Below are 27,253 nucleotides of genomic sequence, written 5' to 3'. Positions count from 1 at the left end.
GAGCGAGCCCCGCCCCTTTCTCCGTGCCCCGCCCCCGTCCCAGGCTGGCGAGGGTCCCGGATGCTCCCTCCTCCGGCGCCCGGATCCCGCCCCTTACCCGTGGCCCAGGCCCCGCCCCTTTCCGAATCCGCTCCGGGTCCTTCTCGGCCCAGGAAGAGTTTCGCCGGCTCTTGGGCGGCTAGAGCGTCCTCCCGCGCTCTGTCGCGCTGCAGGTGACGGCGCCCGGAGGCTGTCGGGAAGTAGGCGGGGTGACGTGGGCTTGACGAGCCAGCGGCGGGTTTGCCGAGCTTAGCGGCAGGCAGCAGCTGGAGTTGGGGGCGGCCGGAGCCGGAGGTGGAGCGGGGCGGTGTGTGGCCGGGGCCATGACGGGCAATGCCGGCGAGTGGTGCCTCATGGAAAGCGACCCCGGGGTCTTCACGGAGCTCATTAAAGGATTCGGTGAGAGCCAAGGGAACCGTCCTGGGCTGGGGGTCACGGGAGGAGGCCCGAGCGGGGCATGGAGTGCTTCCCTGCGGACACCGCCGCCCGGCGTCTGAAGGGAGGCGACTCCCGAACCCGCGGGTCGGGGAGGGGGAAAGGCAGGGCTCCGACCCCTCCTCAGCCGCGGGCAGAAGCGTTTTCGTGGTGATCCTGGGAGCTCACCACGAGGGCAGGGTGGTGTCTGTCCTGTGCACCGCCGTGTCCCCGGGATTCGGCGCTCAAGCACTAGCTTAATTGACCTCAGCCCCTTTCCCACCCTCCGTGCAAAAATCTTTCCCTTTCCAGCGCGGGGCTCCCCTCATCCCGGGCAGGTGTGCCCAGGTGCGTGTCTCAGGCCACCCGTCCTGCAGGAGAAGTCGGGTGTGCCTTCTGGAGGGTGGGGTGTCCAAGGACCAGGCCGCCCAGGAATCCGACTTTCTAGTTAAGAGAAGCAGGACACCTGGAGTGTGTGACCAGCCCGCGGACGGCCGCACACGCTGGCTGCATGGGACGCACGGGCCAGCTCGTTACTTCTGCTCGTTTGTGGCTTCCGGTGAAGTGTGCTTTCTCCAGCTGGTGCTCTAGACTGGAGCCACACGCTTGCCTCAGAATTTCTTTCTGACTCTATTCCTAGTGTCTCGTCCTAAGTAATCAGCATATTTAACTTTTTAGCCTTCCCCGTCCCTCTTGTTCCCAGCCTCTTATTTGGCAGTAAGTTTGTTTACTTTTTTTTAATTGAAGAATAGTCAATTTACAATGTTGTGTCGGTTTCTGGTGTAGAGCACAGTGCCCCAGTCATATACGAATATACATATATTCGTTTTTATATTCTTTTTCAACTTATAACTACAAGATATTGAATATAGTTCCCTGTGCTATACAGTATAAACTTGTTTATGTGGCAGTAAGTTTATTTTTATCTGTTACATTTCCTCAACTATTATTCATTTTAGCTCTTATGTTAAAACTTGTACTGGGAATGAAAATTCAACTTTGACATAGATACTGTCGTACATAGCTGACTATTTGGCATATCATTTATCAGGTATGTATTGTTCATCTACAGTATTTCAGACACACTGGTAGGGTTTGGTAATTTTTGATGGGAATAAAGCATGACTGCTGTTATAAAGAACTGACGAGCAAATTATAATATGGTGTATCTAGTGCTGTATTACTGTACACACAGGTCGTGGAAGAGCACAGGCAGAAGGAGAAGCATAAGCACTAGTTGTGTTATAGCTTAGGGAACAGCTACGGAAATGACTCAAACATAGTGTAACAGACAGAGGAGTATTTGAATTTGAAGCTGAAAAGATAAACTGAGGCCAGATTGTGTGCCATGTTGTGGAATTTGGATTGCCCTGTGGTAGTCACCGGGGATTTAACTGTCAAAGATGTTTCAGTGCTGAAATGACATTTTTATAATCAAAACGAATTGACTACGTGTAGTGTACAGGGTAGGTTGGAATGAAGTGAAAGAAGCTAGAAGTCTCTTAAAATTGTCAGAGTCTGAGATGATTGGCTTGATATAAAATAGTTAGAGAAGTGGACGTAGATTCAATAATTTTTGCTCTGTTTAAATCCACAGGACTGCTGACTGACTGGTTGTAGGGAAAAAAGAGAAAAATGACTCCATAGCGTCTAGCTTGGGTGACTGGTGAAGTAGGAGTACAAGAGAAGAGTATGCTTGATGGACGCAAGAAAATGGGTTCAGCTTTGGACATACACTGAGTTTGAGATGTCTGTAGGTTTAGCCATAAACCTTACCTTCAAAACCTTAACTATTATGACATATTAAAGTTAACCTTAAGAAATGTTGTACCAGGCAAATTTATTTTAAAATTAGTCAATTCCATTAACAACGATTGCTTCAATTTCATGTGTGCAGAAAACTTGGAATTGAAAATGATTTAAATGAAGGCATGCATAAGAAACTCATATGGAACTGCACCTTCTGCACCTGCACCTGAAGGTGAAACAGTAGTTATTCATGGATTGGCTCAATTAGCAGAAGAACTTTGCAAAAAGTTAAGTGATGTAGTTGTATATCATCATCAGATGCTTCAAAGAGAAAATAAATTATTCCAGTCATTTCCTTTTTTTTTTTTTTTCCTTATCCAGTTCATGGATTTAAAGCTTTTGGAAGTTCATTCTTTCAAAAGTGAAACATCTTATTGTGTTATGAATGCTATTGTAAATTTATTTTAAGTTTCTTCATTGGAGGGGAAATTATTTGTGAATTCAGTGAATATCTAAATAAAATTTTTGGTGGAATATAACATGATGGTTAAAAAAAGTTCTTATTAAACTGATGGAGCAGAACTATACATTTAATCGATATGGTACATACTTAATTCATAAATTCAGCAAAACAAACTATGATAAGCCACCAATTAAAAATAGAAGCTGTAAACTGCTCTCAGCTGAGATGGAGTAACAGGGACTGGATTTACGACAACAAATCAGTGACTCCAGCTTTCACTTCAAGAAACTAGAAAAAGAAGAGCAAATTAAAGCAAAGTAAGCAGATAAAGGAAATAATAGAGATTAGAGTTGGAATTAGTGACACAGGAAAGAGAAAAATCGTGGAGAAAGTCAATGAAACCATATGCTAATTTCTCAAAAATCAATAAAATGGATAAAACTCTTTTCAGATCATTAAAAGGAGAGGAGACAAATGACCAATATCAAAAAAGAGAGAGATGACATCACTACAGATTCTACAGATATTAAAGGGATAAGTGAATATTCTACTAAGTGTTTATGCAAATAATTTTGGCAACTTAGATGAAATGTACAAACTCCCTTAAAGGCACAAATTACCAAAGCTCACTCAAGAAATAATAGATAAACAGTATAGCCTTAGGTGTATTAAAGAAATTGAAATTGTAATTCTAAATTTTCCTGCAAAGAAAATTCTAGCCAAATTGGCTTCACTGGTAAATTCTGTCAAATATTTAAGGAACAAGTAATGTTTCTACACAAAATTTTCAAAAAACATTAGCAGAGAAGGAATACCTCCCAACTCATTTTATAAGGGTCAGCATTATCCTAACACCCAAGCCAAAGACATTATAAGAAAGGGAAATTGCAGACTCATCATATCCCTCATCAACAAATATGCAAAAAATTCTAAACAAAACTTTAACAAATCAAGTCCCATAATTATTAAATAGACAATACTTTATGACTGAGAGGCACTTACCCCAGGAATTCAGGGTTGGTTTAACATTTGAGAGTCAGTATAATTTACTGTATTAGCAAACTAAACAAAAACCACATGATTTTCTTAGTAAATTTTCTTTATCAAAAAGCATTTGATAAAATCCAACACGCTAAGAATTATGAAGTGTTAGATTTTACCCTGCTTGCCAGCTGACAAGTGGACCTGCCACTGTTTTATAGATGTTGACAGACAACTTCAGCTTTAGAGGTAAAGGATTGTATTACTCACGGCATGGTAGGCAACAGGAGATTCACATTTGCGTTGGTTCCCTTGTCCTCCAAGGCTCCGGGAGTCGGGGTGAACACGGGTGGATGCTGCATGCACAAGTCTTTTGTCATAGTTGAGGAACTCCAAGCTTAGGAAACTCTGAATCTTACAAAGAGGCTGCTAGCAAACTTGCTCAGCCTTTGGCTATAGGGAGATATTACTACTATAGACAGCAAATAAGTCTTTCCTCTGCCCCAGAGAGAGACACTATCTTTCAAGTCTGTTTACTATTCTGACATCCTTGAAAAGATAATCCTGAACAAATCTGATACTTCCTCTCAGAAGACAAGAAGTGAGAGTAGAAACGCACTGAGAATTGTCTCCCAACAAAATCCATCCTTCCTTTCTATACCAAATATGCCATTTCCTCAGCTACTTTGGTTAGTCTGACCTGACCCTCAGGGCTGGTTCCAAATCTGTTTAATTTGTCTCTTGTAGTGTTTATGTTACGAAGCCAGATGGCTTTCTCATTTTTGTATTGACCTTTCCTCTTGGTTTAAGGCATTAACTCATGTATAACAGGGTGTATTAATGATTGCGAAGACTGCCTGGAGCTGTAGGGAGGAAGGCTGGCAGAGTTCCATCATCCACAGCATTGGGCCTATGGGGTGCTTCCTTTACGTGAAGGTCTGTTTCACTCGCTCCTAATGTGCATGTCACCTTGTTTTGGGGGAGAGAGGCGTGTTACTACCTGGCTTCCACACAAGAAATAAAAGTATAGTTATGAGGGTGCCCATTGGGAGCAAGTGTTGATTATAGTTGTTGGGGCCTACAGAATAGAATCTTCTTATTAGGGGTACAAGTTAATGGTGCCTCCAATTAAGGGCCCCTTGTTTATTTAAAAAAACTGAGTCTACTCCTTAATTTTGGAGAGATTGCCTAAGAGCTGATGATCTGGTTTTTCCTACTTGGTCACATCACCAGCTAAGTGGCGTTTGTCCATGCCATGGAGTAGCAGGGTGGGGTTGGGAGAGATATCTTGGACTATTTTTTGTGGGAAGTACAGAAGCTGAGGCCATGCCTATTGCTTCTGGTAGACTTATTGGTAAGGTTAGGGGAATGACAATCAAATTGTTGTCAAAACTGTTGGAAGATGGCATTTCTAGCAGTCAATCAAACTTAAGTCACTGGTAGCAGTTTGAGAGAGCTTCACCACGGTATTTTTGTGGGGAGGAAAAAGATCCAGGTATTTCTTTAAGAAAATTATTTTTGAAGTTAGTTTTTGAATAGAGCTATTTAATAGAGCCATTAGTATTATAATACAAATCTATTAATTAATATATAGATATTTCACATTTTAATTTTAATATTTCCTTTCATTTTGAAACAGTGTTCTGGTTTGAGTGACAAATTATTTGGTCAGCCTATTTAAACCCTCGTTCAGCTATTCATCAGTTTTTCCTGATCAGCAAGGATTTTGGTCTCCTACCTCTTAACTTGCAGAAATCACTCTGTGTACCTTTCATATACAGATTATACGCACCATGCTATCTTTGAGTTATTTGTGCTTGTTTCTACTAGATTGAAGTTCTTAAGTATTGTTACAGAAGCTTATCATTTTCTGTCCTTCCCAAGGCCTACTACCATGCTTGGCACATATTTTCCATCTGTGGTTTGTTGAATCTGTGGCTACAGAACCTGCTGATACAGAACTCTCAGGTACAGAGGTATCTGTATCTGCCTGAGAACCCGAGCGTATTTGAATACCTGAATATCAGCAGTCTGTTAACTACTAGCCTTATTTTATACACGAGGACAATGAAGCTCCTCTTTGTTCTTGCTCGTGGTAAAAAGTTTGAAGGCAGTGCTGAGGTTAAAACCCAGATCTCATGAATCATTGCTTATTTCTCCTTCCGTTATACTATGCATTACTTGAAATTGAAGGTACAAAAAGATTATTAGATATTGAATGTATATTAGGAGACAGCTGCTAACAGTTGAGTGCTATGTTTTCCTTCCATGAAGAGATGTGTATGTGCCTAACAAAGTTATTTAAAGTGTCACCACTTGAAATTTTACTTGTGCAAAAGATTTGGGGGGGCTTTTTTTAATTCAGTGGCCTTTTATGTTGTTGTTTTTGTTTGATATGTTATAGTGCTTGGCCTTTTTACAGTTGATTTCCAGTAGCACAACCAGTGTTAATTGCATTAGTGTCCTTCCATTGCCCTTGTCGACATGCATATAAATCTAGGTTCACATTTATAAGGTTTTTTCCACCAACCTAATATATGTGAATGTCTGGTGACCTGTTCTGGACATTCAGGTTGTTTCCAGTTCTTCTCTACTACAGACGATGTAATATATTTTTATTACATGTACATATATCTTTAATACCTGAGTGACATTAGTAGACATTTGCTGAATAGAGCAGATTGAGGTACTGAATAGTATTAATACCTAAAGTTACATGGTTGGTCCAAGTGTTTTTTTTTTTTAAAGCACTGGGTTTTGTAGGTAATCTAAAAACTTCCCCAGCTCTCACTTGAAAATAATCTGGAATATTAGAAAGTTCTCAGACTTAGGAACCAGACATGGGTTTTAATTCATTTTTGGCATATATTAGGTGTAGTGAATTTAGGTAAGCCACCTAACATCCTTTAGCCTCTTGCATATAATACTTGCCTTGCAGCAATTAGAGAAAATGCATTTAAAGTACTTCACACATATAAGATACTAGTAAATATGGCTGTTTTTTCCCATTGTGATAATAATACTAGCTGACATTTAGTGAACCCTTGAGTGTGCCAGGCACTGTATAAAAGGTATCTCATGCATAATGAATTATCTTATAAGGTAATAAGTTACCTCATTTATTCCTCACAACAGCTCTAGGAGTATGGGGAACAGAGAGGTTCAGTGGTCCTATAGCTTACGTAAATGAAGCCAAGCTCTTACCCAGACACCATTACTACGATACGAACTACCGGGGCAGGGTTCACAACCTTGGTACTCTTGCCTTCCCACGCAGGGATTAGACACTTGGGCCAGGTAATTAATTTTGACCCTTTGTTGTTGGCTATCCTGTGCAATGTAGGGTGTTTAATATCTCTGTCCTCTACTTTTGAGATGCTACCCACCCCCCAAGTGACCATAGAGACAGTAAAAATGTCTTCAGACGTTTCAAAATGTTCACTGAGGGACAAAAAAGTCATCCTGGTTGAAAACCACTGTCCTAGAAGAAGAGCATGTTTGGGGGGGTTCTGATGTAGTTTAAATTTTATTTAATTTAATTTAAAATGTGTAAAATTAGAATTTAGGAAAAGGATCAGAACTATATATGTGATTTGAACGTCACTGTTAAGTGGTAGTTATTTATTACCACTTAAAAAGTGTAGAGTGAGAAAGAAAGAGGACCAAGGGCAGGGTGGAAGAAACTTATGAGCTGAGTTGAAAAGAGTGGATGAAAAAGAGCCAGAAGTGGAGAGGCTGAGAAGGAACTGTCATGGGGCGGTATTTCCGTGAAAATAAATCTTGTAACCGTTTAGAATTATAGAAGTAATATATTCCCATTGTAAATAATTAGGAAATAGTACAGGTCGGAGTAAGATTTGACTGTGAGCCTTATCAGTTTTACCATTTTAATTTGTCATGTCTTATTGCCCCCAAATGTGCATTTCTTTCAGTTAGTATTTTCTTTAATGGCAAAGGGAAACAATGAGCTATTTTGTTTTCTGAAGACATAATTTCTTATTTCAGGTTGCCGAGGAGCCCAAGTGGAAGAAATATGGAGTTTAGAGCCTGAGAATTTTGAAAAATTAAAGTAAGTATAATTTTAATTATGTTAAAAATAATATGTCTATACTAAAGCAAACCTCTGTTTATTTTACTTAGGTTACCTTAGGCTGAACACATTATTTGCTTTAAGATTTTTTTCAACTGTATAAGAAAGGTATTATTATTCCCATTTTATAACCAAAAACCTGAGGTTCATGGATAAGTAATTTGCAAAGGATTGAAAACTAAGTCTCTGTAATTCATATCAGCAAAGTACTGATTGGTTGATTTTTTTTTCTCCTCATTCATTGTAGATCAATAGTGTTAAAACATGGAACACATTTTAACAAAAACACATGAGTAATAGGTCAGTCTATAACACTATATTTAATAGATAATGTATATTAATAGTAATTCAGAACTTTCTAATACATTATTACATTGCTTCTCAGGGAGATTACTGTTCAGATTCCAAGTGCTGATGCCAGGAAGCACCTTCCTCTTACCCCATCCTTGTAACTAGAATCGCTTCTCTGACCCTCTGCTTAACCCCGTCGCCTCCATGCCCCCAACCATTGACCTTGTATTGCAAATGGAGGACCAGAGGGGTTTTCCTCGGTGGAAGTGTCTTAATTAAAGTCCTGGAATTGGGATGTTTTTAATAGTAAGGAGATAGTTTGCCCTTCCCCTATTTTCTTCTTCCCCACAAAAAGACCAGTCATTTTAGATGGAATAAGAGATAAATTCTGGCTGAATGATCAGGGAAGGTTAATTAAAGATGCATCATTTGACCTGTCTTTAAGGGAAAGGAAAGATTTTTGTTGCATGGAAGGCAGTGGTGAAACGTAGACTGGAGAGAATCCAAAGGTGCTGGTTTAATGGTTCATGGGCAACAACGGTTGCTTTAGGAAGGTGGAGGACTTCATTGTGTTTGAGGTGGAGCATCTGTTCTTATTGTAGTTGGACAGTTGCTCATGAATCTGATAGTTATGTGAGGTGACTTCCTATATTTTGTAGTATTTGTTGTCAGTTATTTATCTGTAAACATCCTATGTGAACTTTTTTATGTATATTGGAATTCAGTCTAGGGATAACAGCTGCTTGTAGTTTTGCTATGTTCTTTCTATTTTTAAGTTAAGTGATACAAGGTAGAATTGAATAATCCACAGATTTGAGAATAAACTGCTCATTATAATTCCATTTTAATTGATGTAATGTAAAGTTTTGTTAGCCTTGTCTTGGGCAACATTCTAGTGACTATGAGTGGCAATAGAAATCTTTTAAAAAATTTCTCAAATTTACTTCATTCGCATTATATTTGTTAAGTAAATCATTAAAATTTAATGTATTGACAGTGTTATAAGAAGCAAGACTTGGTGTCACTAATTTGTATTTCGTTTTGTAGGCCAGTTCACGGATTAATTTTTCTTTTCAAGTGGCAGCCAGGAGAAGAACCAGCAGGCTCTGTGGTGCAGGACTCCAGACTCGACACGATATTTTTTGCCAAGCAGGTACGGCCCTTTGATACTCTGAAGTCTCAAGAGCAACCCTTTTATAAAAAGGACTCTTTTCCGCCTGTGTGTCTCTGCTGTAGCAGTTCTCAAACTTTTTGGTCTTAGGACGCTGTTACATTCTTAAAAATTATTGAAATCCCCAAATAGCTTCTGTTTATGTGGATTCTATTTATTAATATTTATCATTTAAGCATTAAAACTGAGCATTTAAAATATTTATTAATTGATTTTTAAATAGCAATAAATTCATTCCATGTTCATGATAACATATTCTTTAATGGAACATAAGTATATTTACCAAAGCAGAAGAGCAGTGAAGAGAATGCATTGTTTTACATTTTTATAAATTTCTTTATCTGGCTTAATAGCACACAGCTGGATTCTCCTGTCTGCTTCTTTATTCAGTCTGTTGCAGTGGTTTGGTTTGGTTTTGTCTTTGTTTGAAGTATGTGGAGAAGATTCAGTCTCACACTATATGTGTAGTTGTAAAGGGAGGAGTATGTTAATTTCTTTTTTAGGAAATTGTGGCTATTCTTTGGTGTTTTATCAAAACTCCAGAAATGTTCCTCTCCTAAAGATTAGCTGTAATGTGAAATCTGATATCGTATCAGTGAACTTTGTACTTTCTTATATTAAAGTCCTTTGGTTTATCTTGCTCTTCAAAAGGATCTTTTATGGATGCAGGATCTGGTAATACTGTACATGAGTCATTTTGAAAATTTACCGGTTATGCAGATCTTCTAAATGTTGACACATTTGATTATATACATTATCAACAAGTTCCGTTTGGTAGTAACACTGTTTGTATCATCAGAAAAGTCCTTAAGTATCCTAAAACTTTTAAACTCACAGTGGTGAATTTAACTCTTACAAAATGCTTATTTTCACTTGAAAGTTCATATTTTATCAGGGACAACAAATACTATCAGATATTTTCCTTGAAGTGACAGAGTCATTTCACTCATTTTCAAGAAGATATTTGCCAGATACCCCATCTGAACAACAGTATTTGTCCTCCATATGTCCTTTCAAGTAAAAATGATGTTCCAAGAAAAAAGCATCCAACTTAGCTGACAATTCAGACAGTTGTGCTAATGTCTTTCCTAGAAGTGGCTGGCATATGTGGGTTTGCAGCAGGACTGCTTTATTTGTATTACCTGTTCCATTCAACATAATATTAAAGACTTGTACTCAGAGGTCAAAATTTAATAAAAATAATTTTCACTGCTTTATCAGAGACATTCTTCAGTAAAACTGGGTTTTGTTTTTGTTTTTGTTTTTAACTGCGTGTGTGTCAATGAAATGGTTTAATGCCGCTGCCTCGCTCTGTGCTAAAATACCAGCAGTTTTATCCATTCTTGCTATTTATTGTGCTGCAGTGCAAAGGTGAAAACAGGAAAAAGGGCAAAGCCTGTCTTGGAATTATTATGGAAGCAATTTTGAGTTCACAAACCCCTTCAAAAGTATCTTTGGAATTCCCAGGGGGTACATGGACCCCACTTTAAGAACTGTTCTAGGGTATACAGTGAAAAGTGTAACTGACATGATTAGATGTCTCCATGTATCTGGCCCCTTGTTTGGAAAAGCTGAAAAAGAGAATCATGAAAGAGGTTTGATTAATGTATAAAATCTAAGCTAAGTATGGTTGCAGTTGTTTGAAATTGCATTTCAAAAAGATTGCTTAAGATAACCAGTGTAACCTTTAGAAAGGTAGAAAAAATAAAACTGCTAATTCTCATTACTGCCCTTTGGATCAAGCCTTTACTATTCCACTTATAACTTTTTTTCCTTTTTTCTTATTGTATTAATTCTTTCCACTCCCCCCACAACTTTTTAAAATTGGATGTTTTTGGAGTAATTAGAACTGCAATAAACTTTGTGAAGTAAGGTATAAAGTTAAAGTTCTCCCAAATAGATGTGTATAAAGTGATTTTTATGTGGGTTTCATGAGGACAAGGACCACATCGCTCTTGTTGTTGCATTTTCACAACGTCTTGTACTCAGTGGGTGCTCAGTAAATATTTGAACAAATAAATAGCGGTATACTTTTTAGGGTCTTTTTTGGGGTAATTCTGTACAGTATTCCTCCCTTATCTGTGGTTTCACTTTCCATGGTTTCAGTCAACTGTGGCTGAATATATTAAATGAAAATTCCAGAAATAAACCATTCATAAGTTTTAAATTGTGTGCCGTTCTGAATAGTGTGATGGAATCTCACGCTGTCCTGCTCTGTCCCATGTGGGACATGAATCATCCCTTTGTCCCTTGTGTGTGCTGCTGGCCCCTTATTATAGGAAAAAATGTCTTGTATGTAGGGGTTGGTACTATCCATGTTTGAGGCATCACTGGGGATCTTGAAAAGTATCCACCAAGGATAAGGGGCCTACTATGCTTTATGTAGCATAACTACTTAGTGGCGCTAAACTCACTTTAAAACCTGAAGAGGTATTTTTAAACCCATGCACACCATAGTGACTGTTCACACACACAAAATGAGTTGTAATAAGTCATGGACAGTGTAACTCCTTACTCACTTTGTGGTTATTCAGTAACCACAAGAATTTTTTTCCTTTTTCTCCTTTAAAAAAAAAAACCCACACCTTCATTAAAATATAATTGATATACAAAAAACTGCACATATTTAATGTGTACAGTTTGATGAGTTTGGAAGGAGGTTCTTCCCCCCATTTCTTTAAGAATAATTCCTGAAATGATGGATTACAGATTTGAAATCCTCAAGTTGTAGGAATGTTTGACAGCATCTCTGCTGTAGCCTCAGCGTCTAGCCGAGCACTGGGGCGTATTGCATATTATGTCTTTAATGTGTCATCATTTGGAAAGAATGTGTGAAAGAGTATTAACTTTAAATTCTGCTAACTTCACTCCTACCAACCCATCCTCGGATAAGTTTAGCCCAAAACAAGGGAGCACTAAGTCTTGTTTTTAGTTTATGATCTTTTTGAAGTCTCCTTTATTAAAGATATATGATTCAGATCAGAATACATATTAAAAGAAATCAGCAGTGATGTTAATTGGATTCTGGCTCTCCTGTTACTTTTCCCTACTTGTCAATCATAAGATAGTTTTGAGTACACAGTACTCAATAAGGAACTATAGGAGTGTGTGGTATCATTATGTTTGAGAATTGAAAGTAAGAGAGTGAAAAGGCAGTCTTATCAAGGAATTTCTCAAACATCCTACAGTCAAAATGTAGAAACTAGTGGATATTCACAAGACCTCAAAAGCCTCTGGCAACAGAAAAGTAGAGGGGTGTAAGAATTAATGAGGGAAAATAATGGAAAATTTTTCTTTTGAAATCAGACAAGATATAAATAATTTACCAAATTATAAAACAATAAGCAAATTAGCATTTTTGGAAAGAATTTAAGTAGAAAATGGTATTTAATTACAATATAATAACAATATATAGCAATAGGACTTAGCTGTATTTTTAAAAAGCATTTATCAAATTTAATTCAGCTCTGCAGTTAACCTTGCTGGTGTTCACGCTGATCACATGAGGCTCTTTCCGGCTCTGTAAGCTCAAAGCTGTGCAGGTGCTGTAGGGAGTCTGGCACAAGTGCTTGTCCCTAAGCAGGTGACCACCTTGTTGGAGAGACCACATACGTGTACAGAGTCTGCTTCACGTGGCGGCCAGGTGCACGAAACCCTAGAACCAGATCACCTGCCTCTTGCTTAGCTCTGTGCCCTTTGGGCAAGTACTTAACCTCTTTGTGCCTCAGCTTCCACAAATGTAAAATGAAGATCATGATACTGCTCCTTCTTCATAGGTTGTTGAGAGGATTAAGAGAATTAATACATGCGAAGTGCCTAGAAAAGTGCCTGGCACCTAGTAAGCGCTATCTAAATGTTTTCTCCTGTGACTAGAATGTAAGGTCCTCATAATTTGTTAAATAAACAGTTAAGAGCTAGATGACGGCACTATAAAGATGGAGTTGAAAAATATGTGGATGGTGTATATACTTTCTAGGAATTCAAATGAGCATAGAAACTAATATGAGTTGTTGGATAATTTCTCTAAAAGCCACATAAGTGAGTTGGAGCGTGGGCTGGATCCTGACATAGGGGCTGAATGTTTATAGATAGAAATGAGCGTAGGGGGAGGTGGAGAGGAGGGAAGGACAAGTTCTTCTGGCTTAGGCAGATATGTTTTAGACCAGGAAAAATCAGTTTTATTACTGTAACTGGATTGGTTTTCACTGATGCTATGACTTCCTTTAATTTATTTAATTTCTTGGAATCTTCAGCTCCAGAACTGAAGCAAATTCCTGAAAATAGATTAGAATGGAAATTAATCATGTTTGTTATGTTTATGTTAAGACTATATGAAATAAAATCTGAAACTATTAATTTTCTTCTTATTTTGGGGTCACTGTCACGAGTTAAAAGCTCTGTTCTTTTAACAAATTGATAATATTTTTGCTTTTTTATTTTTTAGGTAATTAATAATGCTTGTGCTACTCAAGCCATAGTAAGTGTGTTACTGAACTGTACACATCAGGATGTCCACTTAGGAGAGACATTATCAGAGTTTAAAGAATTTTCACAAAGTTTTGATGCAGCTGTAAGTACAGTCTTATTCCTAAAATGCCCTATTTGTGGTGGTTCTTATTTTAATAAAAGGCTACTTTTAAAACTTATTTCAGATGAAAGGTTTGGCACTGAGTAATTCAGACGTGATCCGCCAAGTACACAACAGTTTTGCCAGGTAAAGGCACTTTACGTTAAATAAATCCTGTTTCTTTGTTTGCTTGCTTGTCTCTCACTGTGTTTTTTCTTCACCGTAGACAGCAAATGTTTGAATTTGATGCAAAGACGTCAGCAAAAGAAGAAGATGCTTTTCACTTTGTCAGTTATGTTCCTGTTAATGGAAGACTGTATGAATTAGATGGATTAAGAGAAGGACCGATTGATTTAGGTAACTGGTTCCTAATCCTGGTTATTTCACCTTTGACAAAAAGAGAAAGAGATTGAGTGTCCATCTTCGTTTTAGCCACATTGCTGCTTAAGTTTTGAAAGGGAGGCTGACTGTGAGGTCTGATATTAGGAAGGCCTTAAGCTCCTCAGTACTTATGGTAAAAGGTCGAAGGGGCACGGTGACTACTATAATTCAGTTGGGACCTTTAATTTTTTCCTAACAGAAAAGCTTTTTTTAACCCATAGATTATATAATTTGTTTTTAATTTTTCAGTTAACTTTTTAAAACTATCTCTTTTAGTGAACTTAAGTTATTGTCATTTTTAACCTTTTGATAAGAAATACCCTCCCTATCATCATCTTCATTAAAATATTTTCTCTTGGAGTTAGATCATTCAGAATCACTGTAATTCAGTGTTTAACAATCTATAAAAATATTTTTCTTCAGTTTGTATTTAAATAATGTCCTCTTGTCCTTTGTGCCAAAGAGTAGATTTGTCCTGATCCCACCCCATCTCTAACCTTGAGATAAATGATAAATTATCAAGGTTGAGGGTACAGTTGGTGGTTCTGATATAGTAATGAATTAATAGGCCCACAGAAGAATTTTTATTTTCTTAATAAAATAAGAATTCTTATTTTTACGTCATTAAGTTTTTTTTCTTTTTTTAATTAGGTTTGTTTTTAAGTCCAGCAAAACCTATTCTAGTGGAATCTAATGTTATCTGCTGTTCATAAAAGCTTTATACATTTAGATTTGAAAAATTAACATAGTTTCATTTTGTTTGTACTTACTGACCATGCCTTTATCTAAACCAGTTTATCTAATGCAGATTTATATGTTACCTCTACATTTAATAATAGTTATTTTTCCATGTCTCTTACAGAAAATTAATAGAATGTTCTTTTAATTCTGTAGAGGTTGATTTTCTCTAGTTTGATGGTAGACCTAATCTCTGCATTTTTTTTTTCTTGTCTTCTATCTAGTCAACCATTCTCTATTCATTAGATCCATCACATATAAAGGAAATAAAATACAAAACAGAATAGCCAGTTTTGCTGTACAGTTGGTGGCTATGCTAAAATTTATGGTAAAAAGATTAAAACAACTGGGTAAAATTAGTTTTGTGTTATGTGTGGATTTCAATTTTTTTTTTTTATGGTAAGAATGGTGGGGAGTCAGAAAAGGATTGAATCCTTATTTTGCCACTAACATGTGAGCTAGTTTTTCTTACCCCTCAGTTTCATCTGTAAAATGAAGGTAGTTATCCTTAGCTCAGAGTTGTGTGAATGGGATAATTCCCCAATTCATTACTTTCTCAAACATCTGTTTAACACCACTAAGTGACACAATAATGTGACAATGCAAATTGTGATGATGGTCTTTCCTCTTACCATTACTGAACTTAATGTTGTTATGCTAAACGATTTTTTACTGGCCTGGATTTGCCAGGATATTAATAAAAAGGTATTTTGGCCCAAACTTTTGAACTAATATTAATGTTGATCTTATTTGACATAAATGCTTTTTAAATTTCTTTCTAGGTGCATGCAATCAGGATGACTGGATCAGCGCAGTGAGGCCAGTCATAGAAAAAAGGATACAAAAGTAAATGCTCAGCTAATCTCGTTGGCATAACTGATGTTCTGTTTCTTTGCTGAGACTTTCAGTTTTTAAAATTTGTTTCTAGTGTGTTCGTGATTGCTCACTGATTCATTTTTATGATGGCTGTTTTAAAATCTGTCAGTTAATTCTAATATCTGTCATCTCCCTGTCTATTGAATGTCTTTCATTCACATTGAGATTTTTATGATTTTTAACATGGCAAGTGATTATTGATTAAATCCTGGGCATTTTCAGCATTATATAATGAGACTGGATCTTACTTAAAACTTCCTCTTTTAGCTGGTTTTTATGGGCACTGCTCTGGCAGGGTAAATCAGGGATGCCACCTCATTGCTGCCAGGTGGGAGTAGAAGTCCAGGTTCCCCACTCTGCCTCCACTGACACCTGAGGTGGGAAGGGGTTCCTTGTTACTGCTGGGTTGGGGGTGGAAGTTCTGGTCCGCGGCAGGGCTTCCCCGGTACTGCCCTGGCCGGCAGGGGTAGGAGTGCCTATTGTGCTCTCTGCATGGCTCTACTGACACTGAAGTAGGGGAGTCTTCTTTTCTGCTGGCCTGTAGTGACTTCCCACTTCCATCGGTGTCTTGTAGTTTCCAGAGCACAGGTCTTTCACCAGCTTGGTTAACTTTATTCCTAGGTAGTTTATTCTTTTTGATGCAATTGTAAATGGAATTATTTTCTTGATTTCTCTTACTGATAGTTCATAATTAATGTATAGAAATGCGGCATATTTCTGTATCTTAATTTTGTATGCTGCAATTTTAGTGAATACATTTATTAGTTCTAGTGTTTTGACAGAGCTTTTAGGGTTTTTTATATTTAATATCATGTCATCTGCAAATAGTAAGCTTTACTTCTCTTCCAAATTGGATGCCTTTTATTTCTTTTTATTGTATGATTGCTATGGCTGTGACTTCTAATACTGTGTTGAATAGAAGTAGTGAGAATGGGCATCCTTGTCATGTTCCTGACCTTAGAGGAAAAGCTTTTAGCTTTTCACCACTAAGTATGTTAGCTGTGAGTTTGTCATGAATGGCCCTTACTATGTTGAAATATCTTTCTTCTATACCAAGTTTGTTGAGAATTTTTATCATGAGTGGATGTTGTATTTTGTCAAATACTTTTTCTGCCTCTACTAAGATGCTCATGTGATTTCTGTCCTTTGTTTTGTTGATGCAGTTATCACGTTGATTGATTTGTGCATATTGAACCATCTTTGCATCCCTGGAATAAATACCACTTGATCATGGTGTATGATCCTTCTAATGTACTGTTGAATTCAGTTAGCTAATATTTTATTGAGGACTTTTGCATTGATTTTTTTCATCAGGGATATTGTCCTGTAATTTTCCTTCGTGTATTTATCTGGTTTTTGTATCAGGGTAATGCTGGCTTTGTAGAATAAGTTTGGAAGTATTCCCTCCTCTTCAATATTTTGATATAGTTTGAGAAATATAGGTATTAACTCTTCTTTAAATGTTTGGTAGAATTCCTCTGTGAAGTCATCTGGACCTGGACTTCGGTTTGTTTGGATTTTTTAACTTACTGATTTAATTATATTACTACTAATCAGTTTGTTCAGATTTTCTGTTTCTTCCTGATTCAGTCTTGGAAGATTGTTTCTAGGAATTTATCTATTTCTTCTAGGTTGCCCAATTTGTTGCTGAATAATTTTTTATAGTATTCTTTTAACAATGGTCTTTCTGTGATACTGGTTGTAACTTCTCTTTAGGAAAGCTTTTTTTAAAATACCAGTTTTTATTACTAGCTAATTGGTAGATTTGTGTTTACTCCAGAGAATAGGGGGTGATCACAATAGATTATCTTAATTGTAATAGTGTTATAATTCTTTATTATATTTTAAACTTTCTTTTTTAGGTATAGTGAAGGTGAAATTCGATTTAACTTAATGGCCATTGTATCTGACAGAAAAATGATATATGAACAGAAGATAGCAGAGTTACAGAGACAACTTGCTGAGGTTTGTGGCTGTGTTTTTGTGTTCAAAGCCCTAGCTTAGTTATTCTCTCAGGGGAACTATTTTCTTTTCTTCTTTACTTTTTTCCTTCTCCCTTTCTTTTTTTTCCCCCCTAAAATATAGATTTAATCAAGCATCCTGAGTGGTAGGTAAGAGAATACACTCTGGAGTCAGACTGCTTAGGTTCAGCTCCTGCCTTTGCCACTCAGAGGAGGCATGAATTTGAGTCTATTTCTTTGTGCCTCAGTTTCTTCATGTAAATGAGGATAATAGTATTTACTTTATAAGATTGTTGTGGAGATTAACTGAGATTTTATTTCTATATCTATATCTATATATTGATATATCTATATATTGAGATATCTATATATATATACCACTTTAAAAAAGTGACTAACAAATAGTATGTGCTCAATAGATGTTAGCAGTTAATTATTTACTGTAATTTCATTATATAATTAAGCAAGTTAGAATATATTTCTCACAGAATTAATTGGGCACATTTGGATTCACATGTAATCTCCATTATTCTTTATGATTGATTATCTTCCTAGGAAATAGGGTTGGAGAAGAGAATTAGTAATAGATAAAGACTTTTTTTTTTTTTTAACATTTCTTTGGTCACATTTTCTTGCGTATATTTAAGCAGGTTTATTTGATAGCTGAACAGGAGATGATATAGATAGCATTTCAGGATGGTACAGTAGAGACTTTTTAGGTGACAATTCATGTGAACACAGAAGTTTGGAAGGCAGTCCTTAGAACTCTTATACTTCAATGTTGCAGTTATTAAAATAGTATTCTGTCACCAGTATTAATAAAATTTGAAATTTTGAAATTTGAAAATTGATTGTACTATGTTTACCATTTTAAAATATTTTAGCCTTAAGCCTCAATCATTAGGGTGCGCTATTTCTTTTTCTTTCCCCTAAGGAGGAACCCATGGATACAGATCAGGGTGGTAATATGTTAAGTGCTATTCAGTCAGAGGTTGCCAAAAATCAGATGCTTATTGAAGAAGAAGTACAGAAATTAAAAAGATATAAGGTATGCGTTTTTTATTTGTTCCTTTAATGTTTTAATACAGAGTGGTGTATTTTGACATGAAGGTACGTACATTCAGTACTTGATTGTTTTTTCCTGATCATGTACACATTTTCAGAATAGTGAGTTGATTCCCTGGCACTCTACAAAGATAACTAGCAAGGTTTCTTTCCATTTTTTTCCAAGTATTATTACGAACTGATTTTTAACACATTTGATGCTTCAGTTCACTGCATTTATTATTGATGCTCATATTATCCCATCTTTGGCCATTTAGTTCATTAATTGAGCAAACCTGTAAGATGTCACAGCTAATTCAAAGGAAAAGTCAAAGAAGCTCAAATTTATATGACTTCTAGGAATGTTGAAATGAATTTACAAAAGATAGAGACTACTTTTTTTATGGGAAGGGAAGTAAGTTGAACCTCTAGCAGACAGAGTGTTTAACAGCTTAATAGCAGTGAAAGGCAACAGGCACGTAACTTGGGAGAGTGGAGAGTGTGCTTTGGACAATGCACAGTTTTCCACTGAAGTACAGATTCTTCCCTACAGTCTATTCGCTTTTGGTCAAAAATAATTCAAAGAAAGATTGTTCTTTAATCACATAATAAAGCTAGTCTCATTAGGCATAGCCTAATTATTTGCATACATATAGTGGCAGGACTTAATTTATCATGTGGGCCTTCTTAAGTTTGCCTTCTTTCATAAATTAAGTTTTCATCAATTACCAGATTAGAGTTTTAAAAGACTCTTACTTGGTAAGCCAAGAGTAGGAAGCCAACCCCAAGGAGCTCTGCCCACATGTTTTATTGTATTAGTCTTTATTAGTGGGAATCTCAGTATCTAATATTTTTTCTTAGGAGAATGGAGGACTTTCTTCCATTTCTGTTTTGAGTTGGATGCAAAATTAAAATATCAGAAACAGTGAAAATGTAAAGTTAACGTGGTTTGATTGTTTTACTTTCAGATTGAAAATATCAGAAGGAAGCATAATTATCTGCCTTTCATTATGGAATTGTTAAAGACTTTAGCAGAACACCAGCAGTTAATACCACTAGTAGAAAAGGTAAGTATTTTACTGGTGAATACTTAATGAATTAGATTCACATTCTCCAAAAAAATATTATTTGGCTTGAGTAGAGATAACATTTATTGACACTTTTTAAATTTTTTATTTTTATTGTTTTGCTTTCACTAGTTGTTTTACATTCTAGATGAGCATTAGTTCAACGTCACACTGTGAAATAAAAATAAGGGATTGCGCTGCTGCTTCAGCCTTGCAGAGTCCTTAGTGCCAAGAATTCAGGTTGTGCTATGTTAGAATGAAATTTAAAACATTTTTTTTTCTTTAACTGGAAATAAATTATTAATGTTAATTATTGAAAAAATAGATTTTTATTAATTTAGCAGAAATTTGAATTATCATAGAATTTAGAACTAGACTGGACATTTGAAGGGGGAAAAACATAGCCTGGCCTAAAAAATGTTTTTTATTCCTAAGCTAATATTCTTCCCACTGAGGGAAAACTAACAGGTTGGTGAAAAATTGTGGTTACTAAGATTTTTTTTATATATATAATATAAGGCACTTTAATAAAAATTTTGGATAAATGAAGTGCAATTAAATTGTTTTTAAGTATATTTTATAAAGCAGTGTTTCTGAAAATGACCATCACTGGATACTCTTTAAAATATACATTACCTGGCCCCTCCCCAGATATTCTGGTATAGGGGTGGGAGTCTTTGATAAGTTCCCCCCAAGTGATTCTAATGCAGCTGGTCTTGTTTACCACATTTTGAGAAGACACTCCTAGGCAAATAAAATTTTGGACCATTAACTTTAAGACCAGAATACATGGTAGATGTATTTTTCTTGCTAATTTTAAACTTCATGAGGCAAAGATACATTTTAATCCAGCTATTTGATATCATAAATTCTAAATGATACAAAATGTGAGTTGAGGTTTTTGTGTACACTTTATTATCTAGATCCTGAACATGTGCTTCAACTTTAGCATTAAATGTAAAAATTATTGCAAGAAGACTGTTAAATCTTCTCTTTCCCATATAGGTTTTTCTATTCATTGTGTCTCAAGGTGTTAGGGTCATAAAAGTCCAAGAAGGGAAACTGATTTTTAAAGCTTTAGATTAACAATTAAGAGTCCTGTGATCATCAAAATTGCCTGGTTAATAGAGTACCTGGATACTGTGTTCTTTGTATGAAGCACTATGAAATATTTCTCTATGGAAAATACAAACCAAGTAAAAGATAGACTGTTGTGCTCAATTGTGTATGTCAGATTTTAAGTATAGATAAATATTATTAGGGACTGTAAATGTTATTAATGTTATTAATAATTAGGGACTGTATAATTAATTATTAGGGACTGTAAATGTTATTCTCTAAATGTTATTAGAGAAATTTTAAATTCATATATTCTGCCTTAAAATTGGTCTGCGAATAAACTTTTTTGTGCAAATTAAGAGAAGGACCATTCTTATTTGATTTTAATGACAGTTTATTTCTGTAACTTTTTAAATGCATAGTTAGAGTATGGCAGCTTTTCAGTTTTTGCATTAGAGCCGTAATTCCTTAGTTCATATTGTTTTGGACACAAGGTGGCAGTGTACGAATGCCTGGTGTCAGTGGAATACCAACTCAGTCTGTTCCTGTGTTTGCATTTATTTGTTCTATTGAAAGGGTAGTTACTGACTTTCTTGTTCTTTGATTAATAATATTGCACAAGCAATATTGAGGTACATTTATTTCTTTTGTGTGTGCAATATCTGTTATGTGCCTAGATTTTGAAGGGAATTCAGATTCCTTATTTGATAAAAATTTTTGAAATGTTTTTATTATTTATTCAACATTTATCTAGCTGAAACTATTTTTCAGACAGCCTGTTAAAGTCAATGGATGTACAGATAATTAAGACATTTTCTCTCTTAAGCAACTTAGTTGGGGAAAGGAATAAGTAATTAGAGTGCTATGCTGAATAGTATTATTCTGTTAAGTGTCAGAATAAAGTCATGCTAAAGATTCTGAGGGAGCACAGGGTAGCTCCTAAATAGGTTTATATCACTTAAAATTCCCATTCCACAATTTTTTAAATTTGTGGTTAGAAATAAATGCTTAATTTTTACCAATAAATCAGCCTCCTTAGCACACATTTTTGTTCCTCTTACTTAAAAGAAAAAAAATCATATATCATATTGAAATATCACTTTGTGCTGATAAATGCAAATGTTAAAAATTAAAAAACAGAATAGATTAAGGTTAGATTTTATATTATATGCAATATAAATACTTTAGTAGTGATAATTACTTAACACGTAATACTTCTAAGCAAAAATGACATGTAGAATTCAGAAATGGATTAGTAAGTTGAATGCTCCTCTCTCCACCGCAATGCCAAGGGAAAGCAGAATTGGAGAACAAAGTGTGAAATGGGTAGAAGGAACCAAACAGGAGAGACGTGGCTACTCTAGGCAGTGTTGCTAAGTGCTAAGCCCGTTCAGGATCAGATTTCTGAGTAACGGAGGCTGTTACTTACTGCCTGTGATGGCATGAAAGTATCTGAGCTGTGGAAATCTTTTCACTTTACAGAATAATAAAGAAGGAATGAAGACTGTGATTCTCTTAAGGGCATATGACTTTAATGAATTAGGTTAAGATCTTACCTTAAGTTTTCTTGTTGTATGAGGCTTCTACACTTATCTGATGCACTCATTTAATGTACATTACATAAAATCTGCTTAGGAGGTAACCTAAAAATATAGCTATAGAACATACTATGCCGTATACTAAATCTGTGCCTTAAAATACAAAATAAAATCAGCTAGATTATTTCATTTGTGGAACTTTTACTTATTCAGATACCCTTGTAAGTCTTTTAAATATTCTATCTCAACTTTTATATGTAATTTTGAATCACTGTCTTTTTCAAGTTTTTAACAACTACTAATACCTACCATAATGTAAAATCATAGATTTCGTTTCTATGGGGGATTCAGAGCAACTTGACAGTATTGAATTTTGTCCCTGTTTTACTAAGACATAATTCAATTAGTAATAAATAATCTACAGAACTCACTCACTTTTTCTCTTAACAGAAATAAAGTAGAATAATTATTCACAATAATATCTACATTAATACCTATGATTACAGAATTATCTGACTTGAGTCAGCAATTTTTAATATCTCATTGGCATACTAAGTAGAAGGAACATATTTCTGTGTATGTTTTTTCCATGCTATTTAGAAACGTAATACTTTTTATTTTTCAACAAAGGAAGGGCAGAATACAGTCTTTTGGTTTAAATCTCAGATGTTACTTATTATTAGCTGGTGCTTTTAGGAAAGTTACTTGCTTTTTTATAGTATCTGTTTCCTCATCTAAACAGGGAATCGTACTTCACATTCTTGAGGATTAAATGAGATCCTTTTGGTAAAGTACATAATATATGCTCATTTAAGTGGTGATAATTTTTTTAACTTATTTAATTTAGCCTTAATTTTATCTGAATTATGTAGTTTAATAAGTGTATGGATTCTTTGCATTATATGTCTTTGCCTATTTAATTATGTTATAAAATTTGTCATAAATCAGTGAGTTCATTCATTTTAGTCCTAGTAAATATTCTGTATTTTCAGGGTATGTTCAGAGATCATTTAGAAAAGAAGTACAAATTTTTATTTCCAAATTACATCTAAAATTGTATTGTATTTTTATTATTTGGAAATAAAACTTCTTTGCATGAAAAATTATAAATATCAAATTATGCTTGTTAACTAAAAATGTTTATGCAAGCATTTATTATTTTTGTTTATTTTTATATGGTACATATAACATTTAATGTATTCTAAGGCATAGCACTCAATTTTATCATACAGTTGCATAATAGTTCTATTATATAATGCATCATAAAAAAGGTCATAATTGTTCTAATTACTGTTTTTTAATTAAGGAATTTTTTTTCTTAATTGTACAATAGCAAAAGTCTAATTTATTTGTTCCTTTCTGATTCAAGTGCCATAGTGGAAAGAACATTATATTCTAGTCTCCTAAAATCTTGCTTCTCATAGTGTTGCATGAGGACCAAAAGAATTGGCATCACCTGAGAGTTTGTTAGAAAGTTAGAACCTCAGGCATTTAACTGACTCAGTCTGCATTTTAACATGGTCCCCAGGTCACTGATCTGTACATGGAGAAGCACTGCCCTAGGGTGGATATGTGTCTTCTGACCTCTGAGGCTTTATTATGTATTAGCTGTGTGACTTTGGTCAAGTCTGATAACATCTGTAAGCTCTGGCTTCTTCATCTGCTAAAAAGTGAAGTAGAATTACTGTGTTCAAGCTATATACTTATGAGGAGCAAACGAAACAACTCATGAAAACATTTTTCAGGTTGTATAAGTAAGGTTCACAATACTATGGGTATGTAATCCTTTAATAATATGTTAAATTTATTTAAACTACTATGTTCAAGTCATTTATTCAGATATTCAGAAATTCATATAGGATTTTTCTTATAGTCAATTTGTATGAGAAATGAGCACATATGTAAATGTATTATTTTCAAGTAATTATGAATGAGTATAACTTTATGGAATGAGTAATTATGTATTTTTAAATTATTAAAATTATAACAATGTATTTCAATTTCAGATAAGAAAGAACTGCAAACCAGTTTTTTATGGAGGGCAAAGCATAACTGTTTAATTGTCCACAAGTAGTTTGTTGCAAGTCTCAAGTTATAAAAAAGATAATGCTCTAGAAATCTTATAAACAATGCATTTCAAGCCTTCTAGCTTAAGAATGCCGTCTTAGACACATTTTCTTTGAATATGATCTAAAACAGACTTTTTAAGATTTTATAGCCTACTATCTTTCATTTCTAGGCAAAAGAAAAACAGAATGCAAAGAAAGCACAGGAAACCAAATGAAGAAGATGCTTTGGGATGAGTATACATTTCTGCTTCTGCACTTATTTTCATGGAAACCATTAAGTATAAAGAACTTTGAGCAACATTCTAATTGACTCAGTGCACGTTTGGCAATAGTACCAGTCTGTCTTGTCTTTAATGCATGGATCCGTAAACTTCTTCCGTACCTGCATCATGTGCATGTAGTGCATATTAAATAAAAGTGATGTTAAGAGTGCTTGCCCAAATTCCATTATTTGACATTGAATCTGAGAACTCCTATTTGTTCTCTGGATATACAACTATCATAAGGAACCCAGAAAGTACACAAATGATCTTCTCTTCCTGTAATTGTTATAATTAATCTTTCAATCTTTTAGCTCAATTAAATGCTTAAAATTTATAAATGTCAGATCTTGATTAAACTGAATCTCTTGCTCTCATTATTAATGAAAAAAATCAGTATTTCTGTCTTTGATAGCTAAATATTTTGAGGATTTAAAAACCAAATTTTGTTTCCTATGCCAGTTATTTGAAAAAGCTTGATGTTAATGCAGATCATTTGAAAAGAACAGAAGTACAGTTTCTAATGATTTTCATTGCTGTCAGTAGAAAAAGTAATAAACATCCCAATTTTATTTTAGCAAACTTTCTTCAATTGTTTGGGGTTATTTACTTATGTATTGTAGAATTGTTTCAGGAAGGTCTATTATGTGTCAGAACAAAATTTTAGGTTAAGAACAAATTGTAAATTTTAAAAGATTTTTTGTGTTACTCTCAGTTTGGCAACATTTTTTCGAGCTGTTAAGCTGTATGTTTATTAAAAAAAAATTGGAACTTTGACAGTTCAGGCTATCTGCTTTTTTAAAAAAAGGATGGTGGTGGTGGAGGACCCTTCTATGCCAATTTAAGCAAAATCAATCAGTCCAGTAGTTTCCAGGAGCCATCTATAGTTTGCCTGCAATGGAACTTTTTATTGCTTTTGGGAGTTGCTTTGGTTTTTATTTTATAAAATGATATATTCTTGCTCTTATTCTTCTTTTCCAAGTTAAATTTTAAAGAAAATTTTATAAAGCTCTTTATAAAGGGAGTAATCTACTTTTCTCTTTACTAGGTACATTTCTGAAATTGATTCATGACTTTTTAACATTTTATTATGGAGAAGTTTGAATATATATAGGGAGACTATGCATCCTTTAGTTGAAATACATGAATTTCTTAAGGGTTGTTTCTAAGCTTACTACATCGTGGTATTATTAAATAACTTATGTGAGAAAACCCGGTGGGAAATTGAATAGTGAAATTAATGAAATATTTTTCAAATATAATTTCAGTTGAAGGTCATAAAGAAGAACTTGGTAGTTTTTCATTTGTTTGTGGGTAAATACATTTTTGCTTTGATATGAGAGTGGTTATGGAGCATTTTCAAAGCCATGATACAGTTTTTAAAAATGATTTCATAAGGATTGTTTTAAGCTCATCTGGGTCCATTCATTTATTTCAACTTAACTTATATACCCTTTTTTGTAGAATCTTAGATTTTGTAAAGCAATACGAGGGTGTGGTAAGTAGTATCCAGTAATCAAAGACAGGGTGATACTGGCATAAGGATCTACAAATAACTCAAATAGAAGAGTGAGCCTAAAAACAAATCTTTGGTGACTTGATTTTTGAGAAAAAGAGCAAATGTAGTCCAACAAAGAAAGATCTTTTCAACAAGTAGAGCCAGAGCATCTGAATATCCCCATGGGAAAAAAAAATGAACCATGATGCCCCTACCTTACAAAAATGAATTTGAGATAGATCATAGACCTAAATGTAATAGCTAAAATATAAAGCTTTTCAAAGGAAAACAGAGGTGAATATCTGTGTGACTTGGGGGTAGCCAAGTTTCCTTAGACAGAAAGCAATAACCATAAAAGATCTAAAGTTAGTGTTTATGAAAATTAACAACTTGCCATTGAAAAATGCTTTTAACAAAAGTAACTAGTATCAATTGATATTTAAAAATTAGCTTTATAAAAACCACTGAGTTAATAGATATAAAGATATTTTCTTATTAATCTAATTCTAATAAAATTCCTTGATAGGAATTTCCATAGCTTAAGAACGGTTTGTTTAATCTGCTTCTTTGATGATTGCAAATATACTGTAACTCTTCATGATAAGTTCTGCTAGAGAATAAAGAAAAATGACTTATCCTTTTCTGTGTTCGAAGTCCTGAAAGTAGGGGGTAGAGAAAATGGAGGAATAAAGAACAATTCAGGAATATATAAATGTTAGCTATGTTGAAAAATATTTTGAAAAAGAAGTATTTAACAGAAAGTCTCCTTTGTTCATTTCACTTTTGCCCTTTCTTTTCTAAAATCTCATTTAGTGATTGGGTAGGCACAGATACTTCCATTTTGTTTTATGCCTTTTAAAACAGCTAGCCAATTCTAAGGGATATACTTCTGCTGTTATAAACAAAGAAAGCTCGCCAGCAGCTGCAGTGCTGGCTAGTCTCACTTCATATGTTTAGTTCCCAAGATAGCTGCCCTTTTTCTAGCAGAGAGCAGTCA

At 35.1% G+C, this 27,253-nt stretch overlaps 1 protein-coding gene across 2 annotated transcripts; it reads left to right on the top strand.

The window, feature by feature from the left end:
* The first annotated feature begins 5 nt into the window (after positions 1–5).
* Positions 6–25,535, top strand: UCHL5 (ubiquitin C-terminal hydrolase L5). Of its 2 annotated transcripts, none has more exons than XM_006186115.3 (11): positions 6–438; positions 7,652–7,715; positions 9,075–9,180; positions 13,643–13,768; positions 13,851–13,912; positions 13,992–14,122; positions 15,667–15,730; positions 17,623–17,725; positions 18,659–18,769; positions 19,734–19,832; positions 24,669–25,535. In XM_006186115.3, exons 1-11 carry the CDS (start codon positions 363–365, stop codon positions 24,711–24,713), a joined length of 987 nt encoding a protein of 328 aa, XP_006186177.3. In that variant the 5' UTR covers positions 6–362; the 3' UTR covers positions 24,714–25,535. The 2 variants fall into 2 exon arrangements, with proteins under 2 accessions (XP_006186177.3, XP_006186176.3); XM_006186114.3 differs by having other exon boundaries at positions 18,656–18,769.
* Positions 25,536–27,253: the final 1,718 nt, after the last annotated feature.

The sequence above is a fragment of the Camelus ferus genome, chromosome 23, assembly GCF_009834535.1.
Source record: "Camelus ferus isolate YT-003-E chromosome 23, BCGSAC_Cfer_1.0, whole genome shotgun sequence".
Lineage (NCBI taxonomy): Eukaryota > Metazoa > Chordata > Mammalia > Artiodactyla > Camelidae > Camelus > Camelus ferus.
Note: the sequence above shows the minus strand (reverse complement) of the source record. Positions and strands in the feature narration are given on the sequence as shown.

What these genes read in the sequence shown, in the direction of transcription:
- UCHL5 (XM_006186114.3), top strand. Translation starts at nt 363, where the DNA reads ATGACGGGCAATGCCGGCGAGTGGTGCCTCATGGAAAGCGACCCCGGG. An exon ending in GAGAATTTTGAAAAATTAAA is followed by an intron (nt 7,716 to 9,074) that starts GTAAGTATAATT and finishes TTCGTTTTGTAG; the next exon opens with GCCAGTTCACGGATTAATTT. An exon ending in GTACACAACAGTTTTGCCAG is followed by an intron (nt 13,913 to 13,991) that starts GTAAAGGCACTT and finishes TCTTCACCGTAG; the next exon opens with ACAGCAAATGTTTGAATTTG.